The sequence below is a fragment of the Rhea americana genome, unplaced genomic scaffold, assembly GCF_003343005.1.
Source record: "Rhea americana isolate MKP2758 unplaced genomic scaffold, rheAme1 scaffold_1, whole genome shotgun sequence".
Classification (NCBI taxonomy): Eukaryota; Metazoa; Chordata; class Aves; order Rheiformes; family Rheidae; genus Rhea; species Rhea americana.
Window position 1 is genome coordinate 6,818,549 of NW_028185038.1, and position 27,149 is coordinate 6,845,697.

The 27,149-nt window shown below is 40.0% G+C and overlaps 1 protein-coding gene across 1 annotated transcript in view; it reads left to right on the forward strand.

Annotated features, from left to right (window-relative positions):
• Positions 1-27,149, forward strand: part of RELN (reelin) — a gene marked incomplete at its 5' end in the record, with an annotated part of 298,722 nt that overhangs the window by 116,885 nt on the left and 154,688 nt on the right. The window contains 4 exons of the mRNA XM_085298374.1: positions 6,714-6,784; positions 15,668-15,700; positions 16,761-16,839; positions 24,947-25,043. Coding sequence (XP_085154500.1) covers positions 6,714-6,784; positions 15,668-15,700; positions 16,761-16,839; positions 24,947-25,043 — 280 coding nt within the window. The remainder of the gene's footprint in view (positions 1-6,713; positions 6,785-15,667; positions 15,701-16,760; positions 16,840-24,946; positions 25,044-27,149) is intronic.

Sequence of the window (27,149 nt, forward strand, 5' to 3'; positions counted from 1 at the left end):
GGACTGGAGCATCTCTCATATGAGGACAGGCTGAGAGCTGGCACTGTTCAGCCTGTGGAAGAGAAGACTGAAGGGAGATCCTATCAATGCATTTAAATATCCAATGGGACGGTGTAAACATGACGRGGCAAGGCTCTTCTCAGAGGTGCCCAGCSACAGGACAAGAGGAAATGGGCAAAAACTGAAACATAGGCAGTTCCATCTGAACATGAGGATAAACTTCGTCACTGTGAGGGTGACAGAGCACAGGAACAGGTTGCCCACAGAGGTTGTGGAGTCTCCTTCCTTGGAGATATTCAAAAGCTTTCTGGACAGGGTCCTGGGCAACATGCTGTAGGTGGCCCTGCTTTGGCAGGGGAACTGGATGATCCCTAAAGGTCCCTCTCTACCTCAACTGTTCTGAGATTTTGTGATTTAACCAACAATTGAAGGCCTTCCAGTGTGAAAGGTGTCTGGATCAATAGCCCATGAGTGCTCTGCCCTGCTCACCCCAATGTCTGCACCAGCTGGGGTAGTGTGTTTAGTCTGTCAGTCTTGGCTGCTGTTGAAGAAGTTGTCACCAGCAGTTTCAGCCATGGTAAGAGATGCAGGCTGAAATGCACACCACCTTGGCATCACGTCCTGCCRTGCACAGTAAATGACCACTAAACTACCTTCGCAGTGCACTTTGAAAAATGTGTTTCACACTCCCACCAGGAAAGTTTGGACACACTTGCCCTGTGTGCCTCCAGCAGGTCTATTCTTTGCCTTACTTTTGAGCTTATTTTATTTGAAGACCTSTTAATTAAGCTGTAATTTAGGGGGATGAGTTTTTTTAAACAGAATAGTTAAAATAGGTCAATGCTTCAAGCAGAGATACTTACACAATTATAATGATGCATTAAAAACCAACTAACTTGTTGTTTTTTAGCTAGCTCAAGAGGGCAAATATTTACTCTGGCTGTTCCTGTGCCTGCTTTCCTCTCTCCCTGCTGCTGTCTTGCTGCCTCGCAGGCACAGAGAGCTGCCAGAGCGCAGGCAGCACATGCTGAGCCTCTGCATGGTTCAGTCCCACGTACCCTCTTCATCTGTCATTCTCTTCTTGGCCAAAATGCTCACTTTAAAATGCAGCCTGTAGAAAAAAATGTTAGCAAAACATCCAAATATACTGTAAAATGAAGGCTGCTTCAACATAAAATCGTGTCAATGACTGTTCTCCATGTATTTCCTTATTTTCCATCCTAACACAGACTCTTCAGACCCACAGCATAGACCATCTCCCCCAGTGTGTCAAGAAGGAAGCACAGTCCATGTTGTCAGTGGATCATATCTGGTTTGGTAGGGCGGCGCTGTGGTTCTGGTGTTTAGGAGTAAAATCTTGGCTAAGTGCTTTCCGGATGTTTTTCTGGATTTSCCACAGTGGAAGCAGTCATAAACCTCTGTAGCCAATGCTGCTGCTAGCAGCTGGCACCCAGTTAAACTGTACTAGTGAGGACTAAAGAATGACCTTGTTTCCCATGGTCATGTTGAAAAACTAGGTGGTGGTATCATGAGAGGGGTGTGTTACTGTAGGAAACCTGGCTCTTCCCGCATCCCTCCCAAATGAATTCATAACAGTGTCTTTCCCACCCAGGAAAGGGGCAGATGCTCAGCAACCCTGTAAGTAGCAGAGTGAGGAGTGAGCTCCAGGTTGTAATAAGCTGCGAGCCCTTGGGCAGGGTGACATTTCAAGTCCTCTTTCACAGGTGGCATTACCTAGACATACRGTTCAAGTAGAGAATCAAGAAGTTGCATTTTGTTTTTCCTTTTCAGTGACAGAAGATCTAAAAATCTTTATTGGTGTCTGATTTCAGCTCAAATAATTCCAGTTTAAGAAGCAATTTATTTATGATAGAATACTTGTAATCAAATAATGCATTTTAGTCTATAATACTTTGTGACTGTGATTGACACCAGATATATTCAGACCTCTTTCCTCTGTCAGCAGGTTGTTCTACTCTTAMTTATTTTGAAAACACGTTTTTCTCTTTCTCTTACATAGATCCAAGCAGACAGGTACATCAAGGCTAACGGATKTGTGAGGTTAACATAAAGAGGAACCTTATTACCTCTAAGTTTCTTTCAAAGCTCTCACTTATCATGTGAGGATGTTCCTGTTTCCTCCTGTTTTTCTTTTATTTATCATCCCTTTGGAAAGATTCATTCCTAGAATTATCCCTGGGCATGTATGGAGCATGCATCCTGCCTTCTTGACTGGCTGGCAGGTTATTTCTGATTAGTCACTTGCCCTTTAGCTGGAAATAAACAAGATAYGATGACAAAATAGGACTAGACTGGTGTGCAGGAACACCAATTTCCAGTTAGTATCTTCACCTAAGCAAAGACTACATAGAAACTTTTTAAAAACAACACAGAAATCACTTAATGGATATGCATATCAAGAAAACAGAACATCGTAATTAATAGTTGAACGGTTATCCTTCTCTATTATTTTGCTAAAAGTCATGTTCAGACATTGCCAATATTATTTATATTATAATTGAAATAAATATCATGTAGTTTTTAGACTTGAGTGTCGATACTAGGCTTTTATGGATATAATACATTATCCTTAAAAGAGAAAAATCCAAATTCATGATCCTGTTCTATTCATCTCACCCATCAGATAGGAATATCACAAATAAAAAAAAATAAAGAAAGAAAAAGTATATTTTGCACTTTTTTCTAAAAGCAGCCTATTTCATACATAATTGCACTGCATTATTGCCATTTGCTCCATGAATAAAGCATAAATACAGAGAAAAGCAAGTAGATAACACTGAAAAACTGACAGAAGCAGTAACATTAATAATTCTGTGAAGCTGCACAGGTAGGGGCAGCACTGGTGCATATACCCATTGCAAAACTAACGGTAATGTGAGCGTATGTTCTAGGAAGCAGTGCCCTTAACACACAGCACTGGTCTTCCCTAAGGCACAGATGATTCCTACTGGAGCCATCCTGGAGTAGGARTAATCGGCTCATAGTCATCGCTATCAAGTAAGGGACAGTATGGACAGAAAGATGCAGGTTGCTCTACCGACTGCTGACTCTGTCCCCAAGGACTCCTTTACAGTTCTTTTACTACCTATTGCCCAAACAATCAGCTAACACTCGTCTTCTTGTCTTGTGAGTTTTCCTCTTAGAAATAAAAAGATAATGGRAAAGGGCATTCCTCCAAAAAATATTTGAGAAGTTCTGATTCCTCATGCAGAGTARGAGTCAAAGAACAGGAGACATTTTCTTCCTTCGCAGTATTAAGCTTCTTTTTAAMCATGAATGTACCTGAAAGGCCCCTTTCTCGTAGCCTGCCCTCACATTTGCCGCTGTCCTCCAGCAGCTTCCAGCACATCCTTGCTRCCATTTCTGTGATGGTTCTGTAGCATCTTCTCACATGTGTGCAGAGCTTCAGTAAACAGTACTCTGGTATTATTTGGTATCTGCTTGCATTCAGGCACGTTCCTCAAGTGCCTGTTTGCATATGATCAATATTTTGAATTTTTGTTCTTATCTGTTCCATAAAGAAATTTTGTGGTTGCTGTCATTGTTGCATATATCCTCACTTATATCTTGGGCTATTGCATAAAGAGCTTCTCTGAAGTCTCATTCCGTTGCTAGTATAAATTTTCTTTTTTCAATGTCTGCAAAGGGCCTTCTTCCACTCTGCCCGACGGGGAGAATAATATAACTGTCATGGAAACTATSTGCTGTGCCTTGGTTGTGGCATTTTCTTGTATGTGCCAAGGAGCAATGGTAGTCAGGTTTTTTGGTCAGAACATATCCACAGTGAAACATATTTGCCCAACATACCTGTTCATGCTGGTTCCCACCTAAGGTTGCCTGTAGGRTGTCCTGCCATTTCGTCTGGTAGCAAAACTCACCGTATCAGGTCCTCTTCAAGAAGCCTGCGTGTATGTTCAATTTACAGATTACTTGTTTGGTCTCATTCTGACTTGTGTGTCTGCTTACAGCTGAGAGGGGACATGTAGAAATGTACGTAGTSATCATACYRTCTTATGTATTCACTAGAGCAGAACGTAAGATTTATTGTTAAATGTGATTTCCCAAAGCATGGTGGTRCTTTAGCTTTATTGAAAGCTTTCTRTACTTTAGGCTATGTTTTAAATGAGATTTACAGTTCTTAGCTTTCTTGTGTGTCTTTATGTGCTGAAGTAATGTGTTTGTTTTTATTTTATTTTTTTATTTGTTCTTATTTTATTTTGTACTCAGTATGGTGCTGGGTCACAATAGCCGATGAAGAAACACTAATGCAGAACTGCTGCATGAAATTTTGCCATATTTTATACAGGTATTTGAAATCCTAAAATAGTTTCCACATACACTTTATTAGGGCTTATTTTTGCATTATTTTTGCCTTGGAAAGTGTAATGACAGCTTGCAGTYATTGTCCCCGAGACAGGAAGATGAGACCTCCAGAGTTTGTTTTAATTATTCCACCATTTTTTAAAGTTACATTTGTGAAAATTGTCTGTTGATAATTCAGCCAGGGCAAATCTTTCTTCCTTTGTAATCCTTTGCAGTTGGTCAAGGACTGATGCACCTGGCAGGGACGGCAACCAAAGTCTCCTGCTGGTAAAATGATCCCAGCATTGTGGGATCTGCTCTGCCAAAGACATGTTGCTCATCACAAAGCCTCAAAACTTGATTATACTCTCTGGCTAAWGGGAAGGTGTTTTCTGCCTAAGGCCACGTTGCTGTTGACCCTGCTAGGCTGAATGCATCTGAAAGGCTAAGTAGCCTGAGAGGGTGGCACAGCTCTCCTTCCCATAAGCAGGGGAAAGGGGTGTCCTGAGAGCTTCATGCAGCCATAGTATTGCGAAAATGAATATGAAATCCCAAATATCACCAATATAAACAGGTATTTTCCATTAATCCAGCTAATATGTAAGGCACTTATGGACACACATGTGCAGCTCCAGCTGATGTAAATAGAGCTTCTTTGATTGAACAGGAAGCAAGTTCGATCCCAAAGTGAATGGAAGTTTTCATTCACTTCTGTTTGAACTCTAGAAGTTTGTGGATGCATTTTACCTTGAGAATCCATTGTATCTGTAAAACAATTTTATACATATTCCTCTTGTTCTCCTTCTTTGTCACGGTAAGTGGCCTACTGGACAAGCAAGAAAGGAGATGTCTTGACTTTACTTTATGGACATTCCTTTATGGTCCTTCCTGACATTTTCATAAGCAAGCTACATGTGGTCCATTAGAGAGGGTACAGAGCTGGCTGAAGAATCATATTCATAAAGTTACTTTGAATGTTTTACTGTTGAACTGAGAGTTCAAAGAGTTCATATGGATCTATCTTGAGCCAATTATTTTCATTATTGATTCAGAGAAAGAATACAGAACATATGAAGACTGTGTATGATTCTAGACTGCTATGTTGTTTCTTTGAAAGAAATCAGAATTCAAAGGCAATGCTGACAAATGCTGAAAGGTTTTGAAATCAACAGGATAAAATTTAAGTTAAAAGTACATTTAGAAGGGGGAGAGAAAATGAACAATCAGAAACCAGAAATAAGTAGCATCGTTAGCATGGTAACACTGAGAGAAGAGGATCTGAAAATACTTTGGATCTCTAGCGGATTACGACAAAAGAAATTGATAAACTTACTTTCTGTGTGGTATGTTAGATGGTCTGTTAGATGCGGGTCATTAGTGGGAAATAATCATTCTTTAGGCAATATTGGTGAGGCCTAAAGGATAGAAACTCTATGAGCAGTTATAGGCATATCACTTTATCAAAAACAGAATCAAATTGATAGAGATCAGAGGAAAGCAAGAAAATAGTATGTTGTTCAGAAAATGTACGTTTGGAAGGCAGAACACTGTGCAGGTACTGGACTTGTTTGTTGTAGAAAAAAAGATAAAGGAAGGAAAGAGCATGATGATGATTTCCCAAATGAAAAAAGAAAAAAAAAAGAAAAAAAAGGAGAGACAGCAATTCAATTTTTTTCCCCTAGACAATGAGGGAATAAAAAGAAGAAACGGCTGCACTCACAGTAAAACTCGATCCAGCCTACCTAGAAATGTTGTCGATTTTCCTTCTTTGGAGGTTTTTAAGGACTTGCTTGACAAACAGCTCAGGCAATAAGGGTATATTTGTTTCGCTTTTTGTTTCACGGGAGGATTTCTGGACACCTCTTCAAAAGTAGTACTTTCACTGAGGCCTATTGGATCATGGGACTATTGATTTTACAAAGGAAACATCTCTGTGAATATTTCTTCTGCTCTTCTCTGACACAGTTACGCCTTCTCAGGCAAAGTGATATGCTTAGTTTKGTGATGTACCTACTCTTACTAATGTGGTAATGAAAATCTTGTGCCATTCATTGAATCGTAATGCCTTTACTACAAATTAGCAATTTTGATTTAGAAACTTACTATGTGCAGAAAAAATCCTTGTAGTCTTTATAACAAAGAAATCCATATGAGCGGAGAACCTGATTTCCCATTTTGCAAAAGCAGGTCATCATTTTTTTTGGCAGACAGCTACAACAGTTATCCTACGAATTAAAAAAAAAAAAAAAAAAAAGAGGAAGAGGAGCATAGGAGCATAGGAAGTAAGGAGAATGGGACTTCTGAGCTGATTAGTCATGCATATAGATATACATATGCATATATAAATAAGAATGCTACATTATTTGTTGTTGTCTTTCTTATGTTCACAGGGCTACAGCTACTCATAGGGGCCAAGTTATATTCAAGGATGCCTTAGCACAACAATTGTGTGAACAGGGAGGTAAGAGATATTGTTATTTTAAAAATACCTTGCGAATATTGTTTTCCRTTGTGCTTACATGTCAGTGTTACTCATCACAAGAAGCTGTTTTGTAGATAAACAGGGTCAAGATCTTTGCTTTATCTAAACTGATACTTTCTTTCCTTTCACACCTCCTGTTAGTGAACCGGGCAACCCCAAGCTATGTCTTCCTGCTAAACATTGGGGAATATACAAAAGTTAAAATAAATCCTATTGCATTACACTCCTGTCTGAAATCAGCCTGTAGCAACTAATATCTGCTTTTGCTGGAAGCACAAGTGATAACTATCACTGTATTAACTATAAGCAAAGTACCYAATACGTCTACAGCAAACCATCCATCTCTCTAGTGTCTTTGTGGAGAACCTGCTTTCCCATTTTGCAAAAGTAGATCATCAGTTGCCAGCCAGATACAACRTTTGATCATTTTTATAGCTAAGCAAGAATATTTGAATTATACAAACTTTAAAAATCTAATTATTCCTACAGTTTATCATATATATCCTTTTGAGGAATGACCTAAAAAAATCTTACCGTGTGAGCTATTGTCTACAAACAGTACACTATAAACCTACTTCACTAAAACAGTGGAATGAGAGAAGGTATTAATCATTTATGGTATGGGAAAGAAAGGAATTTCTATGCTGATCTAGCTTTCTCTGCAAAACTCCAGTGACACTATTTCCATGTGAAAATAGTAGTGAAACATGGGCCAAATCAATCTAAAATAAGAAATTTCAAAGTAAGAAATGTGTTGTCATATTCCCAAAAAAGAAAAAAATCCTTCAAAGTATGTCCCTTTGGGCATTAGAGCTATAGATCTTTTCCTATTCATTTGAGAATATGTGTGCAAAGATTTTTGTAATAAAAAGCCTTTCAACATTATGTCAAGAGCATATACTGAAGCATGAGGTGTGAATAAKACTTCTGTGAAGGTGAGGACAAAATGTTTCAATTTTCAGTTTCAGTATTTCACTACTCAGTATTTTACTATTTAAATGGAAAGTAAAAGTGAATTCAGAGAGGTGACTGATGTTGTCAGCTAACAAGCTATGAAGTTAGAATTAGCTACATTTGAACAAATTAGAAAAGTGCAAAGCAGGTGCTGGYATTGAGAAAGGAGTGTTGTAGTGATCTAAACAGGACGTGATTGAACTATCAGAGTTTTTATTTTCTGGAAAGAAAGAAATGGAGAAATTATGAGAATGTACTTGGTGTTCAGAGCAAGAGATGAGAAAAATGTATATGACCCCCATAATGTGAGTATGGAAGAGTAGTATTTCTGTGACATAGTATAGGGGGATGTGGGAACAGAAATGCTGACACCACCACCGTTGGGAGTATGCTAGRTTTGATGGTGTCTCTCACAAAGACTAGATGCTGCATGGACACAAATCAAGAGTGGAAATATCAATAGAATCATTAGCATAAAAGGGTGAAAAGCCTCATAAAAAGAAATTCTCCAAAGCTCAACCTGAGAATGAGAATACCACAGCCAGAGGCATAGTCTATGGTGAGACACATATTCTCATAGAGAGAATAGGTAAGGAAAAGAGAAAGAGTAGAAAGAGATATTGGCAGAGAGTCAGAGAGCTGGCAGTGATAACACGGAGAAAGCTAAGGGCAAACAAGCTGAAACTATTAGAGAACTGTTTGTTCACCAATTTTGGAACAAAAACTAGCCCTAAATTTAACCATTACTTGCACTGATTAGAACAGTAACTAGTGGGACCGAAGGACATAAAGAACATGGGATTTGTGTATTGGTTGCGTGTGAAGAATGAAAGATGTAAGGCTGTGCCATCTTTGTGCTTGTGCTGGCTTCTCAGTGTGAAAGTCCCTTTGTGTCCTCTCCCACCTGGCACTGATGGCCACATCCCGCACCACACCCCTGAAGGTGCCTCCAGCTTCATCCCGTTCTGTTAGTCTCTGCCATCCTCACAGCTTCTGTATTTCTTGTGACTTTCCCAGCAATCTTCTTGCTATATATGCACAGTCACTTTAGTAACCATGTTAATATCTACAGCCCACCTCTCTCCAAAATTCTCCRGGATATTTGACAACATTGTCATAACTCTGCAAACGTCAGATTTGACTTAGTCAAGGATCATTCAGAGGTAGTTTTATGAGCACCAGATGACAGCCATGTAATGATTCATCAGATTTGCCTGAAATACTGATGTGCAGGCTTCTCAGAGCTTCCTCTTGTCCTTTTCACAGGTTTTTATAAAACACTTTGCTTTGGTGGAACCTATCTTTTCAGTTTCAGGGCTAGAAGCCAAGTATCGCTTCGGCTTTTTGCAGTTTAATTTGGTCTCTGTCCTCACCAAAGCCTCTCTCTGCTTCAGTTCTTATCTCAGGAGCTTTTTTTTTTTTTTTTTAACTCAACTGGTCAAACACACCACTGCACGTTGCCTTGCACTCACTGCCCATGCTCTTACAGTTCTTGTACTATTACGATAGATTTTCTTCTTCAAATAAAAGATACTTTCTCTGAAGCAAACTTCACTTCCTTTATCCCATGAAGACCATCACAGTTTCAGCAATGCTATTACTGTAAACAAAGAGTTCTTTTAGAAACAATTGGTGCATTTATGCAGAAGCAATTTATTAAGATTTATATATGCAAATCAGCAAGGTAGATTGACATAAATGGGCTTTTATGGTCTGCTTCTGTCCCTAAACATTACTATACTAGAAGGTTGTATTGAGTAATGGGACATATTAAGTAAAGAAAATAAAAACACAGGGCAACTTTACAGATTTACTACAGCACATATTTTTAATAATTAAGTTCACTGGAGATGATACCAGAATTTGTATTAATAGTACAAAGGATATACATGAAGACATGAAAGTAGCAATCAGTCTCAGAAATTATGATCATTAGTGGCTGTCCTGCCTCAAACATGTATTGGTAAATCCAAATAGAGTTAATGGGCTTTGTGCAGTGAAAGTATAGTTCTTATTTTGAAGAGAATTAAAGATATAGGTCAGCATTAAGGGATGACCACGTCAAAAAAACAGCTTCATGGATAATGTAAAGGGAATGAGAAATGGTGCCATAGGGAAAATCTACCAAGAAAAGTAAGATAATTGCTTGAAAAACTCTGGGTTTCARCACGTAATAAATATTTTAGGAAGCCAGATAGATATTTGCTAACTGATGTAAGCTTTAAAGTTTGTAAGAATTTTACTGGGCTTGAAGAAGAACAGAGGTGTGAGAAATAAAAGACAAAAAATGAAGTTAATCCAGCAAAAATATGCAAGAAAACAAAAACTTTATAAGCCAAGACAGAAAAGGTAGATGGCTTGTATATACATGTAGGGGTGAATAATAATATTAATGATTGCCGCTATTCTTATCTTTAATAATATCTTTAATTAATAATATCTTTAATTCGTTGATTTAGTGGCAAAATAAATGGGAAATAAGATCAACTTTTTACTGTACAGATTGAYTCATATTTATTCTTGGCTCAGGTAGAGCAAAAACATACATTAACAAACACCAGTAGAATTAAAATGGAGTTGGCAAAACATCAAATCCGGGTGCATAGCATTATTGAACTCAAGAGAGTTTAGGCGTGTATGAAAACTCCAATGTTGTTGGGAGAAATAGCTCATGACATGGGGATGGATGCAGCTGGCCCTCACATCACACAAACRAGCCTGCAAACATGCACCAAGTGGTTTTAAAGGGGATAAGGAGACCATCTCCCTTCTACACTATGCAAGGTGGTGCCAGCAGGGACCTTCTTTGGAGTAAGGACCTTACCAGGAGATCTGTGAGCGTGTAATTTAGTTCTGAATGACCAGAGGAGAATCAGAAGCACAAAACAGAGACAGARAACATGAAGAATCTTGTTCCCTACTAGTGCAAAATCATTCCTTTCAGCAAAATTTCTAGAATTTTATACRATCTAGTATTTAATGCCACAAGTTACAGGACTGAGATTCCTTCCTTAAGAAACCGTTCTGTGGTCTGACAGAGGTTTCTGTATGAACGTCTGTCCTGGGAATCAGCCCAAATTCTCTTGTGTTTGATAGCTTGTGCCTGAATATTAATGGAGGACCTTTCAGGCATGTTTTGTACCTTGTAAATATGGATTTAAAAACATCTTGAAAAACAATCAGAAAACAGATTGCAGGCTCTAAGGCTTGACCAAAGCARTATTTTCCAGAAGAGACGACTTGAGTTCGGAGCTGACGTATTGTTCCTTGGCTCGTGTGCCAGGGAGACCAATGCAGCCCTCGGGCAGCACACTGACTCTCCAGACGGATGCTCAGCTTCTGTGTTTCAACAGCAACTTTGCTTACAAGTAGGGAGAAAGTATTGGCAGCGGGCTAAATAAAAGCATTAATTTTCTTTTTCCTCTTTGGCTGCTAATGGAAAGGAGATTGGACTTTTTCATGATCGGCAAAATATAATACACGTCTCTCCACATTTCCTTTGCAATGAATTGATGAGCAACAGCTAATGACTGCTGGCTGTTGAACTCTGAGCTCAGTGTTTGTTTTTCTGTACAAAACAAGCAAGTCCTTGTTTTTCTGTAGTTCACTTTTCCTTTATATATTTTTCAAAAGTCCAAGACTGCTAGCTGCAAGGGCTTTGAAAAAAAGTTTGTAATTTTTCCAGTGAGTTTTGGGAATGTTCCCTAATGCGATATTCCCTACCTAGCCCTGTACACAGGCTTAAACACTCAGACCTATGGCATATGGATGTCAGTAGTATAAACCAATGCTGGTGGAGCATATATTTAATTTRCACTATGTTAACTTTAATTTCTGGTTGGAGACTCTTTCTGCTTACCTGTTAGCTATCACTATGTTTTACAGTTTTGATTCTTAACTTTCCATTGATGCCTGGACCATCACCAAATCTCACTTCCCTCCTCATATCCTAGATCTTCTACCACAAATGGGCACTCCTTTCCCACCTCTCTCCTATTTCCCTCCTGTCTTGTTTATCCAAAACAGGCCATACATTTCTATTATTTTAGCAGTTCTTAATTTCCATTAAAATTACATCATCCACAGAAAATTTTAACCTTTTACTCCAAAAGATGCCTTCACTCTGTCTCATCATATTGACACAGAGACCCACAATGATCCCATTGACTTTTGAATTCCSCATTGCTTTCTTCAAGTTTCTCACGCTTCCAGTTTGACTGTGTCCTTTCTCTCTCTGAATCACTTTGTACTGTATGCTTTTTTCCTGTGCTTTCCCTTACCAAAGGGATAGCCTTGCTAGTCCTTGCAAGGCAAATATCCTACATTTCCTTACATTTTCTCTTGTTGTATTTGCTCATGCCTCTTAAATTGTGAACTCTGTTGAGCTCAATTATTATTTGCTTAGTACAGTTCATCTGTTGTTAAGTTCTGTATATACCCGTGGTTCTAGTTAAAAATCAAATAACAAATTCATTTATTCTACTTCTTTGAAAAGGAATGTTCTCATTCGAGCTAATATGAATTATGACCCATGCCATATCTATTCTAGATTTGAAACCATCCAAATATGTCTAAGAAGCCTCTAAGAAAGTGAATCAWTTTTTAAAACACATATTAAGATAACCTTTTCCCCCTCTCTGCCTCAAGAGTTGTATAATCTTTTAAAAAWTTGTAAATGTTTTAGCAGTGTATCCTACTTTGCTAGTTTTGCCATGTTATGCAAGAAAGCTCAGTTAGACTTCCAGTCACTTTGTATGGCCTTCTGTACAATCTATATTGGTTAGAAATAGGTGGTCCTTTGAATTGATAAAAAGGTACATCTGAAAATTTTAAACCTACTACAATTAATTTTGTATGATTCTCAATATTTATAATATTTGGGGAACCTTAACTAAAATACTTGAAGGTCAACATTGGGCTGTGTTACAATAAAATATTAAATGTAATAAAAAAATTATTCCTAGGGAGATCAAAGTCTAGGTTCATCATTCATTAAATGGTAACTTCACAGTCTTTTGTCATAATCAGCTGTGGAATTTGAATTACAAATTAGATGGAGGAATTCCTGAGGCAAAAATGCTTGGTTTCTCAGGTAGTGTAGATATTTAGAAAATGTATCCCTTCTCCACATAAACCCATATTTGTAAGAACGACCTTTTGTCCAGCATTAAGTGCTTGCCTAATTCTGGCTTTAGGTTCCTAAATGAATGATTAGTAGTACTGCTCTGTCTATGAATAATTTCCTTTATTTCAATTTATTGGCAAGCAATGTGTCATGTCACAAATTTTGTTTTGCAGTAYACCATACATATAACTGAAGAGCCATTTCATTAAAAATACTAGTGTCCCAATTTTGTATTCTTTAATCATATAGTAGCTAGCTATATTTCAAACAGCACTGCTGAAGTCAAAGGAATTTGCAAGTTGAAAGACGTCAGGTTAGAGCTATCCTTGTGAATTTTGGTTGAATGCTGAAGTTTTGCAAAATAATTTCAGAAAGTGTCATTAATGTTCAGTGTATCTCAGGCTGGACTGCCTTCCACAGTAAGCCTCTTCCAAAAAAGTAATGCCAAGCAGCCAAAAATGAAGGAAAATCTAGYCTTTCCTTTTCATTTTGAGGTCAGAGGATCTCTCGGTGGGGAGTAAGATCTATTTCAATTGAATTACTCTTGAAGGCTAATGAAATTTGCTCAGGCAGCTAATGATTCTGGTGGTGACCTGGCCTGGTGGCACCATCCTCCTTGGACATGAGCACTAACAGAGCTACTGTTAACCATATCGGTCCTCACAAATCACTTAATCTTTGCTTAATGATGATCTGGAATTAATGAAAAGGGTAAGACAGCTAGAGCACCAGAGACAGCGGTCTTATTTTAAGCCTAACCACTTCTAACATCAAGAGTATTTCAAATCCCATGCCATAATGTACTACTTTTCCTCTACTACCACACAGGCAAAATCCAGAACAGCTGCATTGCTCCATCTGGGAAATAATTCACTTAATCCAGGTTAATCCATTTCTTGTATGCAAAGGGGTTTTAAATCTTGTAGATAAATGTATGGATGCTTCCACGCAGAAGAACGAGGCCTGGGCTGTGAGGGACGAATGCAGTCTCTTCCTGCGCAGGATCAAGCACTGCAGCTCGGTGTTACTCTGGAGGAAGTGGCAAGCTTCATCTTGCAATTGGAGCCTTATAGTTCCAGCTTTTGAAAAGTGGTGATGAGATGTTCTGGCTGTTGTTAGAGCACGTTGTTGGCGTATTTACTGGAAAAGATAGGATGGCTGCTGCCTTTAAGGAATGATCAGATCTTTACATGGATACGTTTCCTATATAAAAACGAGGCAAGGTAGATGCATAAGGAAAMGGATCTTTTCCCTGTCGAACTCCTAAGAATGGCAGCGTTCTGTGCTGCCGTAAAGTTTGCAGTGGTCATTGGCTCATGAGATTGTTTTCAAGGCTGTCTGTATGTGCATAAGGTTATTAGTGTAAAAGCTGACAGTCTTCTAAACTGTAAGTCAGGTAAACCACAGGCATTTCTCTAGGCTAAAGCCAGACTGCTGGCCATCCTTTTCTGATTTGCACATACCTCAAGTGTTCCTTGCTCAGTCTTTACAATCACCAAATTGACATGAGATGTTGCAATTTCATGAGAAAAGTTCATGCCTCCATGCAAACTGAGCATTCAAGGAGAAAGCAGAAAGAGAAAAATAAAATTTTTGAGATTTGTATTGGACTCAGTATTCTAATGATTACCTGTGCAGACTCTACACAGGTTGTTGCATTCATTTTTACATTTATTTTTAATCTGTTTTTAATTTGTCAAATGTTATGACAGAAATTACTTCGTTAAAAAATGAGTAATTATTAAAAGAAACTACTTCAGTAATTTTTGCAATATGCTGTATCAGGAGTCCTGATACAAATTTAGGCCAGTGCCCCACAAGAGACAAAGAATCATCCAATTCTGACTTCAAAAATTTTTTTACTCTTTATTTTGCGTWCTTTTTATCAAAGTACAAAATATAACTGGAGCTACAGCTACTTGCARACAAGTTCACTGCTGCCTAGGACCTGCTTATATGCATCCTATTGCCCCTACGAAAAAGGTGTAAATTACTTTGGGTTAACATCGGGTAAGGATATGGATATAGTAGTTCCCATGGAGTGTCTAGCACACTGTATAGCCGCCTCCCCCATAACTCCCTCCATGTGCCATCCCTTAAAGATATTCCTGTTTACATTTGTGTAATGTCCACAAAAATACCCGTTACAAAGTGTTAGTAAAAGACKACTTAATAAAGTTTGTCGTTTGTTCATGTCTTTACAACATGCTACWGTTTCTTGGAAGGAAAAGACATCGATTCAGCAGTGCATGTAAAAATGTGCTCAAAAAGAAGCATCTGATTCAGTGGTKTGTTGAGTCAATCCCTTACCTATCGCCCTAGGAACACTAGGGTTTTTCCTCCCAGCAATACAACTGATAATCCAGTGAAGTATAAATGGTCCAAGTGTGGCATTTTTGCCTCCTGTGGATGTTTCTTTTGTTCAGGCTAATTCCCATTCTCTTAATCAATCTTTAATCTGTTGAATCTTACTCATTAAATTATTTCTAATAATATCTCATAATTCTAGACTACAAGCGTTCTTTCTTACTTTGCTTTTTCTGGCATTCATTTATTATTGATTTCTTTTAATTCGAGAATATTTTTCTTTTTCTTTTCTATCACATCTTTTATGATTTTTAATGTGTGTCACATTTTTCGTAACTAAAATGTCTGAATAGTTGACTTAATAGAGTACACACTGTTACAGTCTGTTTTATGCCGAACCGATTTCTGCAGTGCTGTAATTAAGCCGATATTATCACTGAGGATATTCATGTGTTGTGTCTTTCTGTTCTCCGTAGCTCCGACAGAGGCTCCGTTACATCCTCACCTGGGTAGGTGATCTGACATTATTGTTACTGAAACTCCATGGCACTAACTTTATTATAGCAAAAAAAAATCTGTAAGGTCGTATGAAGCTGGCTCTTGGGAATTCAAATAAATAAGAGACTCCTACAGCATGAATTGAATTACATTTAATTCCGATTAGTTGCTTTTTTAGTGTGATTTCCGTTGCCCTTTGTTGGCTTTGAGGCCTCGCAGTGTGCGCAGATCGTGCCGCGGAGCTTTTCTCCCCGGCGTTAGAGGCCGCGTTTGAACCAGGAGCGGGCGCGCGGGAGAGCGCGCGGGCAGCCGGAGCCGGCCGCCTCGGGGCCCTGGCTCTACCCGCAGAGCACGCGACAGCCGTCTAGTCCGCGTAATGGGAGGATTCACAGAGCTGTGAAGGGGCTGCGTAGTACAGCTCCAGTACTGGGTCTATTCTTCTTTCTTTTTTTGCCGTATGTAAATGATATAACGAAGTTAGAGGGAAGGTTAGAATCCAAGGCTTCAAGACTAATGGTTAGAAAAAAATTACATAACGTTGCTCACACTTACTTCATATTCCATAACTGACCTGCCTTTTGCTCCCAGTTCCACTGATAACAGCTGAGAAATTCTAATGAACTCAAGGATTTTTGCCTAAGARTTATCAAAATCGAGCCCCTGACTATCAGAAATGTAATATACCTGTTGGGGTGTCTCACCCCTCCTTGTGCCAGCCTGGCTAAATCCTGGAGTTAGAGGCATTTTTCTGAACATTCGGAACAGCTAGCGATTTGGAGCAAAAGGTCTTCAGACATTCATGTATATTCAATGATTGCATCTTTTAATAGTTATTACACTTTGCCAATAGATAGGAGATTCCTTAATTCTATGTGCTACTGTGAGCCAGAGTAAGTGAAAAAAWTTTTAAATGAGAAAACCCTACTTTAGGCACTAGCATACTTAAAGCTGATTTTTTCCTTTAACGTTACATTACTTTAGCTCTAGGTGAGGCAGCATGTTGTCAGAGCTAGTAGGCACACCGGATGATTATACCGGGGTTTTTCAAACCGCACTTTCTCTTCCTTTCAGCTGAAATGCACAGTGACAGCGTTATTTTACGAGATGACTTTGACTCTTATCAGCAGCAAGAGTTGAATCCTAATATGTGGTAAGTTTCCCACTACTGCTTCCTTTTATATAAAACATTTTCCTTACTGTAATGAGCATTTGTATGATACTAAAGCATAGATACGTCAGCTCACTTTGAGGTATCCTTAAGTGTGTCTTTGCTCTACTGGGACCTAAATACACTAGTTAAATTAATTGATTGATTAATGGCTAAATGACTAATGGCTAAGAGAAATTTTAAGGCCATTGAAGTAAGTGGCAAATTCTCACTGACTTTAAAGTTTTGAATTAATCCACSAATAGAATGAAGGAATAAAACTCAGTGAACATTTCTGTATGCAAATGTTGATTTCTTGAAAATAAACGTTTTCATGGAAATGGTTCATTTGAATGAATTTCAAGAATCAAACTTTATATTTTCAATGATTTTTTTTCATTTCTTGCTCATATAGCACGTATTTATGGAAAAACTATAGTAAAAACTCAATTTAAATCRAAATCAAATGTTTTCAAATTGTCCAAAATAAAAATTCCACTAGAATTAAATACCTCTATCTAATTTTCAGTTGCTGAATATGTTTAAGATTGGTTTTCTTTTCTTTCTTTTGTTTTTTCCTTTTTTGATGTGAAGGCAAACATTTTCAAAAGCCTTTTATTGTATTGGAGAGGAAGAGTGCTCCCTGCCAAGCTCTATACAGCATCTCCTAATTCCTAGGTTATTTCATTCAACAGGATTCCTGATTAGAGGTCAGGCATACTGTCAAAATCAATGTTTGAAATAGAAAGTACAGGTCGTTATTATTGCTTAGCCAATGATTTTCAAACAAACTATCACAGTGACAGAACAGCATAATGTATATCTTTAGCAAAGGAGGAAGTTACAGACCTTGCACAGTAAAAAAGTGATACTATTCTGCATAGTGAATATGTCTACTAACCATTCTCTACACAAGCACATTGATCAGTCTTCATATGAAGTTGTTCAAAGCTGGAGTTTCTTTTTCCTTTTTTCTTTTTTTCTTTTTTTTTCTTTCTTTTTTTTTTTTTGTATGGGATCATTACTGACTTCTTTACTCTTTCCTATCCCTTTTCATAAATATATCTCATTTTACTGATTTACTTCCTACAAGTCACAGAAATATTTTGATCTCATCTAGTTAAATTTTTGACAAGCTATTCCACAGCTTTTAATTTGTTGCTCAGCAATTACATTTGTTCTACTTGCATTTGTTTATTAAGAATATTTATGTTCTGTGAAATCYGACTTCGTTTTCCTTCTTACTAAGGCCAGGCAGTTTTCCTTCTGGACAGCTCTTTCACAGTTTCACCATAAGCAAAACATCTCATGTAAAAAGATTGCTGTTTATGGAATTTTGGGGACATTTTTTCTTTCACACATACTTATGATGATACTTTTTAATATGTGCCTACTATTTTCCTCCTTTTATTCCTTTTGTAAGATCTCTTTAAATGTTTTTCTGGACAGATGCATTAAGGACCTGGAATACTATAATAAAAAAAAAACTCTTTCTTTATGGGAATGAATAGATCAAGGCCTCTTAATGGGCTACAGAATAGCTGCCAAGGTAGATAGCTTTAGCAGCAGTGTGTTAAATGGACTTGAGTGGAAAGAAATGAGAGGAGGCATTATTTCCCTGCAGATGTCTCATAACTCACAGAGGGCCTGTCTGTTGGGAGCCTCCATAATTTATTTATCCATTGCTCTCTTATCTTTAAATTCATCATTGCTTTTTTAGAAGCCTCAGCAGAGAAATTTCAGGCTAAAAGAGCCACCAGTCCCCTATTCCCTTTGTTCCTGAGATTTGGTCCTCCTAGAATAACCTTGACCCACCTTGATCGGTGGGTCAGTGCACAGGGAAGCGTGTGCCAGGGCAACACGTTCTGCTGGAGCAGAGCCCTAAAATTCATTGCAGTCCTGAGACAGTCCTGTAATAACACCAGAAAACCAATACTTTCAGCAGTGCTAAATAGAAGTGGAGCACAAATAAAAGAAAACTATAATAAGGTGTCAGGAGCTTTTCTGCATAAAGGATCTCTTCAGTGAAGACCCGCTTAGTGGCAGCGAGCTCATTCTCATTTGATTGTCTAGTGGGAGTAAAATCAGGGATTATTAAGAGTTTACGCCATCCACCCTAAAATTGCATTTTTCCCCTTGGCAGCTGCTAAGATCCTGCCTTTATCACAAACAATTGCTGTAACTGCTAGAGCAGGATTTCCAGCCCTGTTCTTTCCCTGATTTGCTTTGCTCGGAGTGTGGCAGCAGCTGCCTCGTGTGCAGACGCTCCAGCGGTGGCTACTCACTAGGGGCCAGTTCAACTAAGCCACTCTAATAATTTCTGAAGCCATTATTTGTGTAAAGATGAAAAGAGGGGTATCTGTATTTTCTTGTGGCCTATTCTTCCCAAATCCTATATAACAATGCTGGCTTCGATGTGATTGATATTGTCCCACTCCTCCTGATCCCCTTTTTGGCATGAGCAGCTAATGCCAGAGATGTAYGGTCCAAGTGTGCAACCAGGGCGTTTTATAGGTTATGTGTGTGTCTAATTTTATGAGTCCCAGCAGAGCCAGAATGTGTTACTCCATCGCTGGGGGAAGCCTCACATCAGATAACTATTTTGCACAAGGGCACTGTATGATTTCAAGAGTGACTGCCTGTTTTTTTATTGATTTCTGTTCTTTTGAATGCATTAGAAGACACATCCCAGCGACCATCTGTTTAGTCAGGGGCTCGCAGGAGGACAGTAGGAGTGCTGCAAGCTGAGGAGAAAGGAATGGTTGCGTTGGGCACCCTTATAAACAGAAAAATCACAGGAGCTGTGTATGGGTTCCTCATCTAAATAACAAATTAGTAAAAGAGATTTAAAAAAAAAGGAATTGCTAACATAGGTAAGGAAGAGAGGAGAGAAGGCTTCAGCAGGAAAGGAGACACCAGGAGAAGGAAGGAGCMGGGAGGATTTTTGTGCTGGGAATGCAGGAGCTGGAACTTGTCTTACCACTGATCTCAGTTGCTCAGGAGTCAGCCACCAAGAGGATTTTCTCAAGTAGTGCTGGGTTTTATATTCTTTTCTTCCAGGGTGTAATCATGCAAGAAGGTGACTATTTCTAAAGCTAAGCACAGATTTCCTCATTTCTTGCTTCTCATTTGCCACTTTCTTTACAAAGATCCCTCCTCTTTGTAAATCAGACATGCTCTGCACATTAGCAAATATCCACCATTGCACATTAGCAAGTATCCACCATACAGGTGCTAGGTGGTCCATAAGACATGCTGAAAGCTGGCAGGGGTGTATTAGTTCGGAAAGCCGAGCACCACTGCTGATTTCCTCTATAGGGAAAGGACGTCTGCATCATGCACTACTTGTCTCATAAATGCTGGGAGCCTTTGCATTGAAGAGCCCTGCTTTCTTAGCCTTTATGGGAGGTAAGGCTTATTCCTACTCTTTTTGAAGGCAGGACTGCACATTAGGGAAGGACCAACTTCTTGAAATTTTATTTGCTTTCTGAGGTTCAAACACTTACTTTGTACCAGCAGTAGAGAAGGGGGAATTTTCTCGTTTTGTTCAACTTCTCTGAAACTCATTTAGTCTGTGCCTTGGGAGAGAAAAGACCATAGAATGGCTGCATGAGGAAWGGCCACATATGGGTAGTATTTGGAAGAGGTCACAGGGTGCCTGGTTTTGTAATCCTCTTGCCTCCRTGTAGCCTCAAAAAAGTTACTAGAGAAGAGTATTAAAAAGGTGCTATATAACAACTAAAACAGGCCAAACAAGTACATATCCAGAAAAATATTATGTTTAATCTTACAAGAAATTATTTAATATCAGAAGAAAATGGGAAAAAAGATGCATAAGTTAGTAAAGAAGAGATGCTGATGTCAGTATATGTTTCGGTATAACACACTTCCTTTTTAAGAGTAGGACTGTAGACAAGAGTCTACTAGATTCAGTACATTTCAAAAGGGAAGATTTTGCTGGCTGAACTCCAGCAGCTCTCCTTCCCAGCTTGCTACCATGCTTCATCTCAAAGCCCATCAGCACTCCAAACAGCAATCACTTACAGAAGAAATACTCTTCAAAGATGACATAAAGAAAAGCTGAATATATAAAACCAATCAGTAAGAAATAGTTTCCATCACTTATTCATAGCCTATGAGAAATGAAGAGGTACAGTGGTATTTCCAGTGTCAGAGGTGGATGAAAGCTTTGAGAAAGGAGAGAAAAGTCCTAAAGGGTTTTCCAAATTGCACTAAAACTGCAGAATTAAACTTCAGAAAGATTTATGTTTAAAAATCACTTGGCAGCTTGAGATGTTTATCTTCTTTATAGTCTGGACGTCACAAAAGACATCAGTCAATATAACGTCCGCAAACTAAGGTACTGTAGAGGGAAACAAGATGACAAATAGCGATGAGGAAACAGCAGATGTTTCCCCTTCAGCAAAGTGCAGAGCAATAACAGACAGAGGTGGGACTCTAACTCAGAGATGAGAACGATGGCAGATCTTTGGAGGAGACATCTAGATGAATATGACACGTCAACAGGGCAGCGAGTACCAGCCACRAAGAGAAAGCTGAAGTGATTCCAATATGCTAAGCAAAGCCTTTAGACCGGGCAGGTGAAAAAGAACGTAAAAAGCTGAACCTAACTAGGGCATTTAATACTTATTTTATATTCCTTGAAATATGCAAAATACGAAATTAAAATACGTCTTGGATTATGTAGCATTTCCACCTAAGAGTGTGTAAGTATTCCCCATATACAATTAATAGGCAGTTTTCCTGCTCTGTTGGTCTCTCTACATATATCAAGAATTTAGGCAAATGTTTAGTCATAAAACCCCCAAATTTAGGAGCAGGTAAAGAAAGTAATGCTCATTCTGCATTGTCAGAATCCTGTGAAATTCCCAAGTGCTCTTCTTCCTGTTCCTGTGTTCTTCAGCTGTCAGAGTTTAGGGATCAAGTGAAATTCAGAKAGAGATGAAACCAAGTTTCACTTCTGTGCTTTCTCTTAAAGTATATTTTTGTTCACWCATGCACTCTCTTCTTGTCCTATATTGAAAAATGATATTGTGGGCCAACTGTGGCTCACAAAAATAACTTGAGTACTAACTCAGTGAAGTCAATAGGAACTACTTTACCTTATTTCAGGGTTTAATTTTTCTACGTACAACCAAAATACTAAATACTATGCATGTGAATTGCTGAAGGAGTTTAGTGACACGTTCATACAGAAAAGAGCTTTAGGATTCTTTACAACTTCTCACTTTGTTTGGGGAAGTGGAACTGAAATTAACCTCAAGAATAAATCAAAATRAGGGCACAGTCTGGAAAGTGGAAAAGAGGCATTCATCCTGGACTTCTGTAATGGACTTAGCCTTAGGAAAGCCAGCCCCATGCTAAATTGACCCAGGGCCAACTGAAGAGCCCCAAAATAACAAGTGTAATAAATTATTCACCACATCTATGCATCAGAAAACCTAACATCAGTCACTCAGCGCAGCTTAACACTCGTGAACCTGCAGGGTATTGTGTTCTGCGCGGAGTTAACCCGTTCTGCAAAACGGTCAGCCGCAGTTTACCGCCCTGGAAAACCCTCCCGGGGCCGGCGGGCGGGAAGCAGACCGCAACGTAGATAAACGCGCACTTCAAACGTTCTCCTAAGCGTGTTTTSTACCCGCTGCTGGGATTGGCGGCGGCCACCCTCCCTCCTGCGCTCGGGCCCCAGGCCCCTGCGAAGGCAGCGCCGGCCGGGCCGCGGGCTCTCGGGCGCTCGCGAGAGGAGTAGTGCTGCTCCGAGCAGCTTGCAAAAAGACTCACGGAGGTTTAACACAACGTGTATTAACGAGAAGACAGACAAGCGATATAAATTAGGAAAAGAGGTGAAAAAAGGAAGGACGTTTGTACAGGGATGTCTATAAGATACGTTGACAACATGTCATTATCTTCTTGGGATTTCTTGTAAGATATGTCATCAGAAAATTAACCRTGGAAGGAAAAGAGAACACACAAACCTTCGTAGACTGTTAAACTGCCGCTGGGCTCTAGGTGTGTGTTTTGGCGGCGTGAAAAGTCGGAAAAGGTGGCCAAGCGTGAGGCGCTCCGTGTGGGTGAAGCCAAAGAAATCGCTGCCYGGACACCCCTTACGTAAGCCCGAGGTACGTCCATTACACCTACAAGTCTAAAAATACCCGCTATCAAAGTCCAGGCAGAAATCAGCCAGCGATGAAGAGGGCTGGAGCGAGTCCAGCGCTGCTCACMGCGGGGCTGTTTCGGGAGCAAACGTCTTGCATTCGACGCTAAAGCTCAGTTTGGGCGGCCGAGGACACGGCGGCTGAGGCCAGGCTGGGGCCGCTCGTCAGGGCGCTCGGAGCGTCTCCGCGGTTCTCTGCCGTCTTCTGCTCGCACGGAAAGCTGCTACGCTGACCCTGACRTCTTGCTGTTCGGCAGCCAGGCTGCATGTGAGGTCCTGCGTGTCAAATTAGGAAGTGTCTGGCGGGGAGAGAGGTGTAATTAATTAGCCCCGTAGCACTCAGCCAACTCCTGAGATTTTCTTCATATCTTTCCCCCTCCAATTTGGAAAGAGCAGCAACTCTGTTATCAGGAATATGGAATATGACAAATAGAAATAGCCTGTTATTCATAAAGTAGCAGCAAGAAATGTGTTTAAAATTGTCTCTGGGAAACATCTTACTGTCTAACATATGTGTGACTTCTGAATACTCTTCCTTCCTTTCTTCACCTCTGTTTTGAAGAGAGAAGTTGCCTAGTAACTGCATAAACGAGCTGCCAGAGCTGAGTTGCTCCCCGTAATACCGAGGGAGGGAGCTTGCCCTTCGCGCCGCCACGCAGGACTCACTTCCCACGCGGTGGTGGCGGAGCCGGGAGAGCTCAGGAGGCGGCCGCGCGCCAGCCCGGGAGCACCTTCGCAAGGCCTCCTCTGCCGCGAGCCCCCGCGGGTGGTGAGCTGCGGACAGTGCCGGTGCSGGGCCCCTCTTCGTGCCCGGTTTCGGGTGGACTCTCCAGTGAATGAGCCCACAAGGAGGATCTCCTCTGGGCAGGAACCCAAACCCCACCAGGAAGACAGGTCTCCTCACCTGGAAGGCAGACCTTAGACAGCAGAAGTCCTGCCTGCTGTGGTGCCACCTCCCTGTCCTGTTCACTGCCAYGGCCTCGCAGGCACAAGGAGGTCAAGGTTTCAAAACCTTCTGCAGTGTCTCCACCTACTCCCATCTGGAGGGTGCTGGGGTTGTCCTGAGGAGCTGGGGAGCTGTGCCGAGGCTTAGCCCTGTGCCAGATCTGCTCCATCCCCTGCCAGCAGCACCTRAGGGTGATAGAGGGCAGAGGACAGGCTGTGTGGCACTGGGGTTCTCAGGAGCCACCATCTACTGATGACGTGGAGCTTCATGGTTTTCTGTCCCAACTTGAGCAGTTTGCTCAGTTTGCTCTGCTCGTTTGCCTGGATGAGGTTTCTGCTATTGCTGAGGGATGATGGTGGAGCCAAAGTTTCAGAGGAGTTGGGAATGATTCTGGGAAGCTGGGGGCGATGACATGGCTGACAGCAGGCCATGATGCTGAGGGCTCGTGCCCAGTTGTTTCAAGGAGTWTTGCAAACTTGGAATGCTTCTGAATTACCTGTTGTACCTGTGACCTTAACTGTCATCATAAAGTCACTTAACAACACTGATTTATTTGTACTCCCAGACTGATCTTATCCACTTCTCTTGAGCTATTTGTAAAGTAACTCTACAACAATGGTTTTATATATGATAAATTAAATGTGTAGTAAAACTTTTAGAACTGTAGGATAAATATATACAAGAGTCCAACCTGGTTTCCCCTAGTGTGATGTTGTGCAGTCAGCAACCAGGGACACTCCTTCTGAGCGTTGTGGGGGGACTGTGAGCAGTGAGCAAGAAAATATTCACAAGGTCCTTCCTCAGGAGGCAGCTCTGGTGCGTCAGACATACAGTTGCCTGACCTTTACATGCTGCACTGTGATAGCAAAACAGTCCAGTTCATCTGAGCACCAAAATTTAACAATCTTGTTTTACGGTTTGCAAGCCTGATATCATCTCAATGTGCAGTTTCTATTTTCCATTTTGAATCTGTTCTGTTCTTCCCGCAGGTCTGAATGTAGCAACTGTGAGGTTGGAGAGCAGTGCGGTGTGATTATGCACGGCAGTGCCGTCACTTTCTGTGAGCCATATGGTCCAAGGGAATTGGTAAGTGAATATTGGCTTGTCTGCATGGGACCTGGGACTGCAGACTTTGAATTCAGACTGCATCAGCTGCAGAGATGTCAGTGCGCTTTGAATGTTTGGTGTTCAGCTGAGCAGCTCTTGAGCAAGGCAATAATGCCATAGAATAGCATCCCCGTGTTTWCAACTATAGATGTTAACCTAAAATTATCACAATGTTTTGCATGCTGTTTATCAGTAGAAAAAGGAAAGGCTCTTGATCCGGCATGCCTACAAATTATGTAAAATGTTTGCAAAAGACAGGAAAGGCAAGGAAACAGAAGTGTGTTTTTCAACTGGCATCATTCTCCTTTTCTTTCCGACAATGAAATAAAAACAAGGTTCATTTTTCTCATCTTATTTAATTAGCTGTGTCCTGTTTTTTGTTGTTGCTGTTGACAAATGTTAATTTGGTTGTAAAACATCACTTGTGAATAATGCATCTTGCGGACTTAAATGCAGCCTGGAGCAAGCACCTGCCAGTCTCAGAAAAGTGTATGTAACAAATTAAATCATGATGAAGGTGACAATATTAATTTCATTTGGGTGTAGTTTGGTTGTAAAATTACCATAAGAAACAACATGGTGTAATTTGCATTAACTCGGGATCATCTGGGTGTGGAGAATGAATTGAAAGACACATAAGCAATGGCCACATCCCACGGCTGGCCCTAGGCAGCGAGCTGCAAGGATATAAATAAAATGATCRGGGGGTTGAGAAAGGACCGAAAAATTAAAAGACCAACTCAACGCCTGAGTAATTCAAAATTAATTTTCGTATTCTCAGGTCTTCTGAGTGGAGTGAGAGTTTGATTAGGTTTCTAGAGCTGTTTAAAGAGGGTGCATGGGAGAGGGCCCATGTCAAACAGAAGTTTTGGGCTGGCATGTTCTCTTCATTTCAGATGCTGCAAGTTCTTTTATCASGATCAATTTTCCACCCTTAATTGAAAGTGAAATTCCACCAACACAGTGTAGTTATGGCTGCTGTGGCAACTGGAAGTTATAAACACATTTAAAACTAATTCATAGGTTTTATGGATACAGAACATCAGCGGTTTCACTTACAGCCCATGCCAGCAGGGGAATCGTGGTAGTGATGCTGAACGGCCTCTCTGCTGCTTTGAATCCTGTTTGAATGTGCTCTGCTTCATTAGCTGCCTTGAGAAAAGATGTATTGTTTTGTATTTATAAATTTATATTTACTTGCAAAAATGAGGCAACACAACTTGGATATTTCCCTCAATTTTTTACTCTTTTTCACTTGTGTTATTGAGCCTAGGAAATACTTCTTGAAAAACCATCTATTGTAAATAGATAGCAAATCCAAAGTCCCAGATATGAAGGTTTTAAAATGTCACTGATTTGCTGTCTTCTCCCTGCTGATATGTAATTTAGACTATCCTCAGTAATTGCAAATTGGCTTCAAAATCCARGGTTGGACTGTAGTTGTCATGTTACCGTGTGGTAATATAGCACTAYGATAGCATCAGGGACTTGGAAAGATTTATTCTGATGCCAAAGTGGTGTGATTAAATAATCAGCTTACAAATCATCATGCTTATGAGCAGCTAGCAGCCTTATAATGAAAGTGTTTATAAATATTGTGGCAGTGTTGCAGGAAAACCAAATCCTTACGAAGGAGCATGCTAATGGTTTAACATTATKGACGATCACAGGACAGCGTCCAAGCCAGAGCTCTGACCTATTTTTATTTTTGAGTACAGACATAGGTTTAAATTCCAGTTTTCCTAGATCTAGCTTCTTTCTGATTCCTAGTCATGTTTCAACTATTGCAGAATAAATCTCTTCATGTCACAAATTTTAAAACCTATTTCACTTCTCCAGTCTTTAGGCTTTTTATTCTGTCACCTCTGCTGTTTGAGCTCCATTCTGTCCCTGCGTGAAATACCTTTGAAATCTCCGTTCCTGTCCGTGGCTCTATTATTGCTTTAAAATACTGAGTCAAGAAGAGTTAAATCTGCAAAATGTAGTAAATCGATAACAGTGGCAGCTACTGGTTTGCTTCCTTGACCTCTCTCTCCTCTCTGACTCCCAGTAGCTGTCTGCTACTGCAGACGGAGGGTTTTCAAT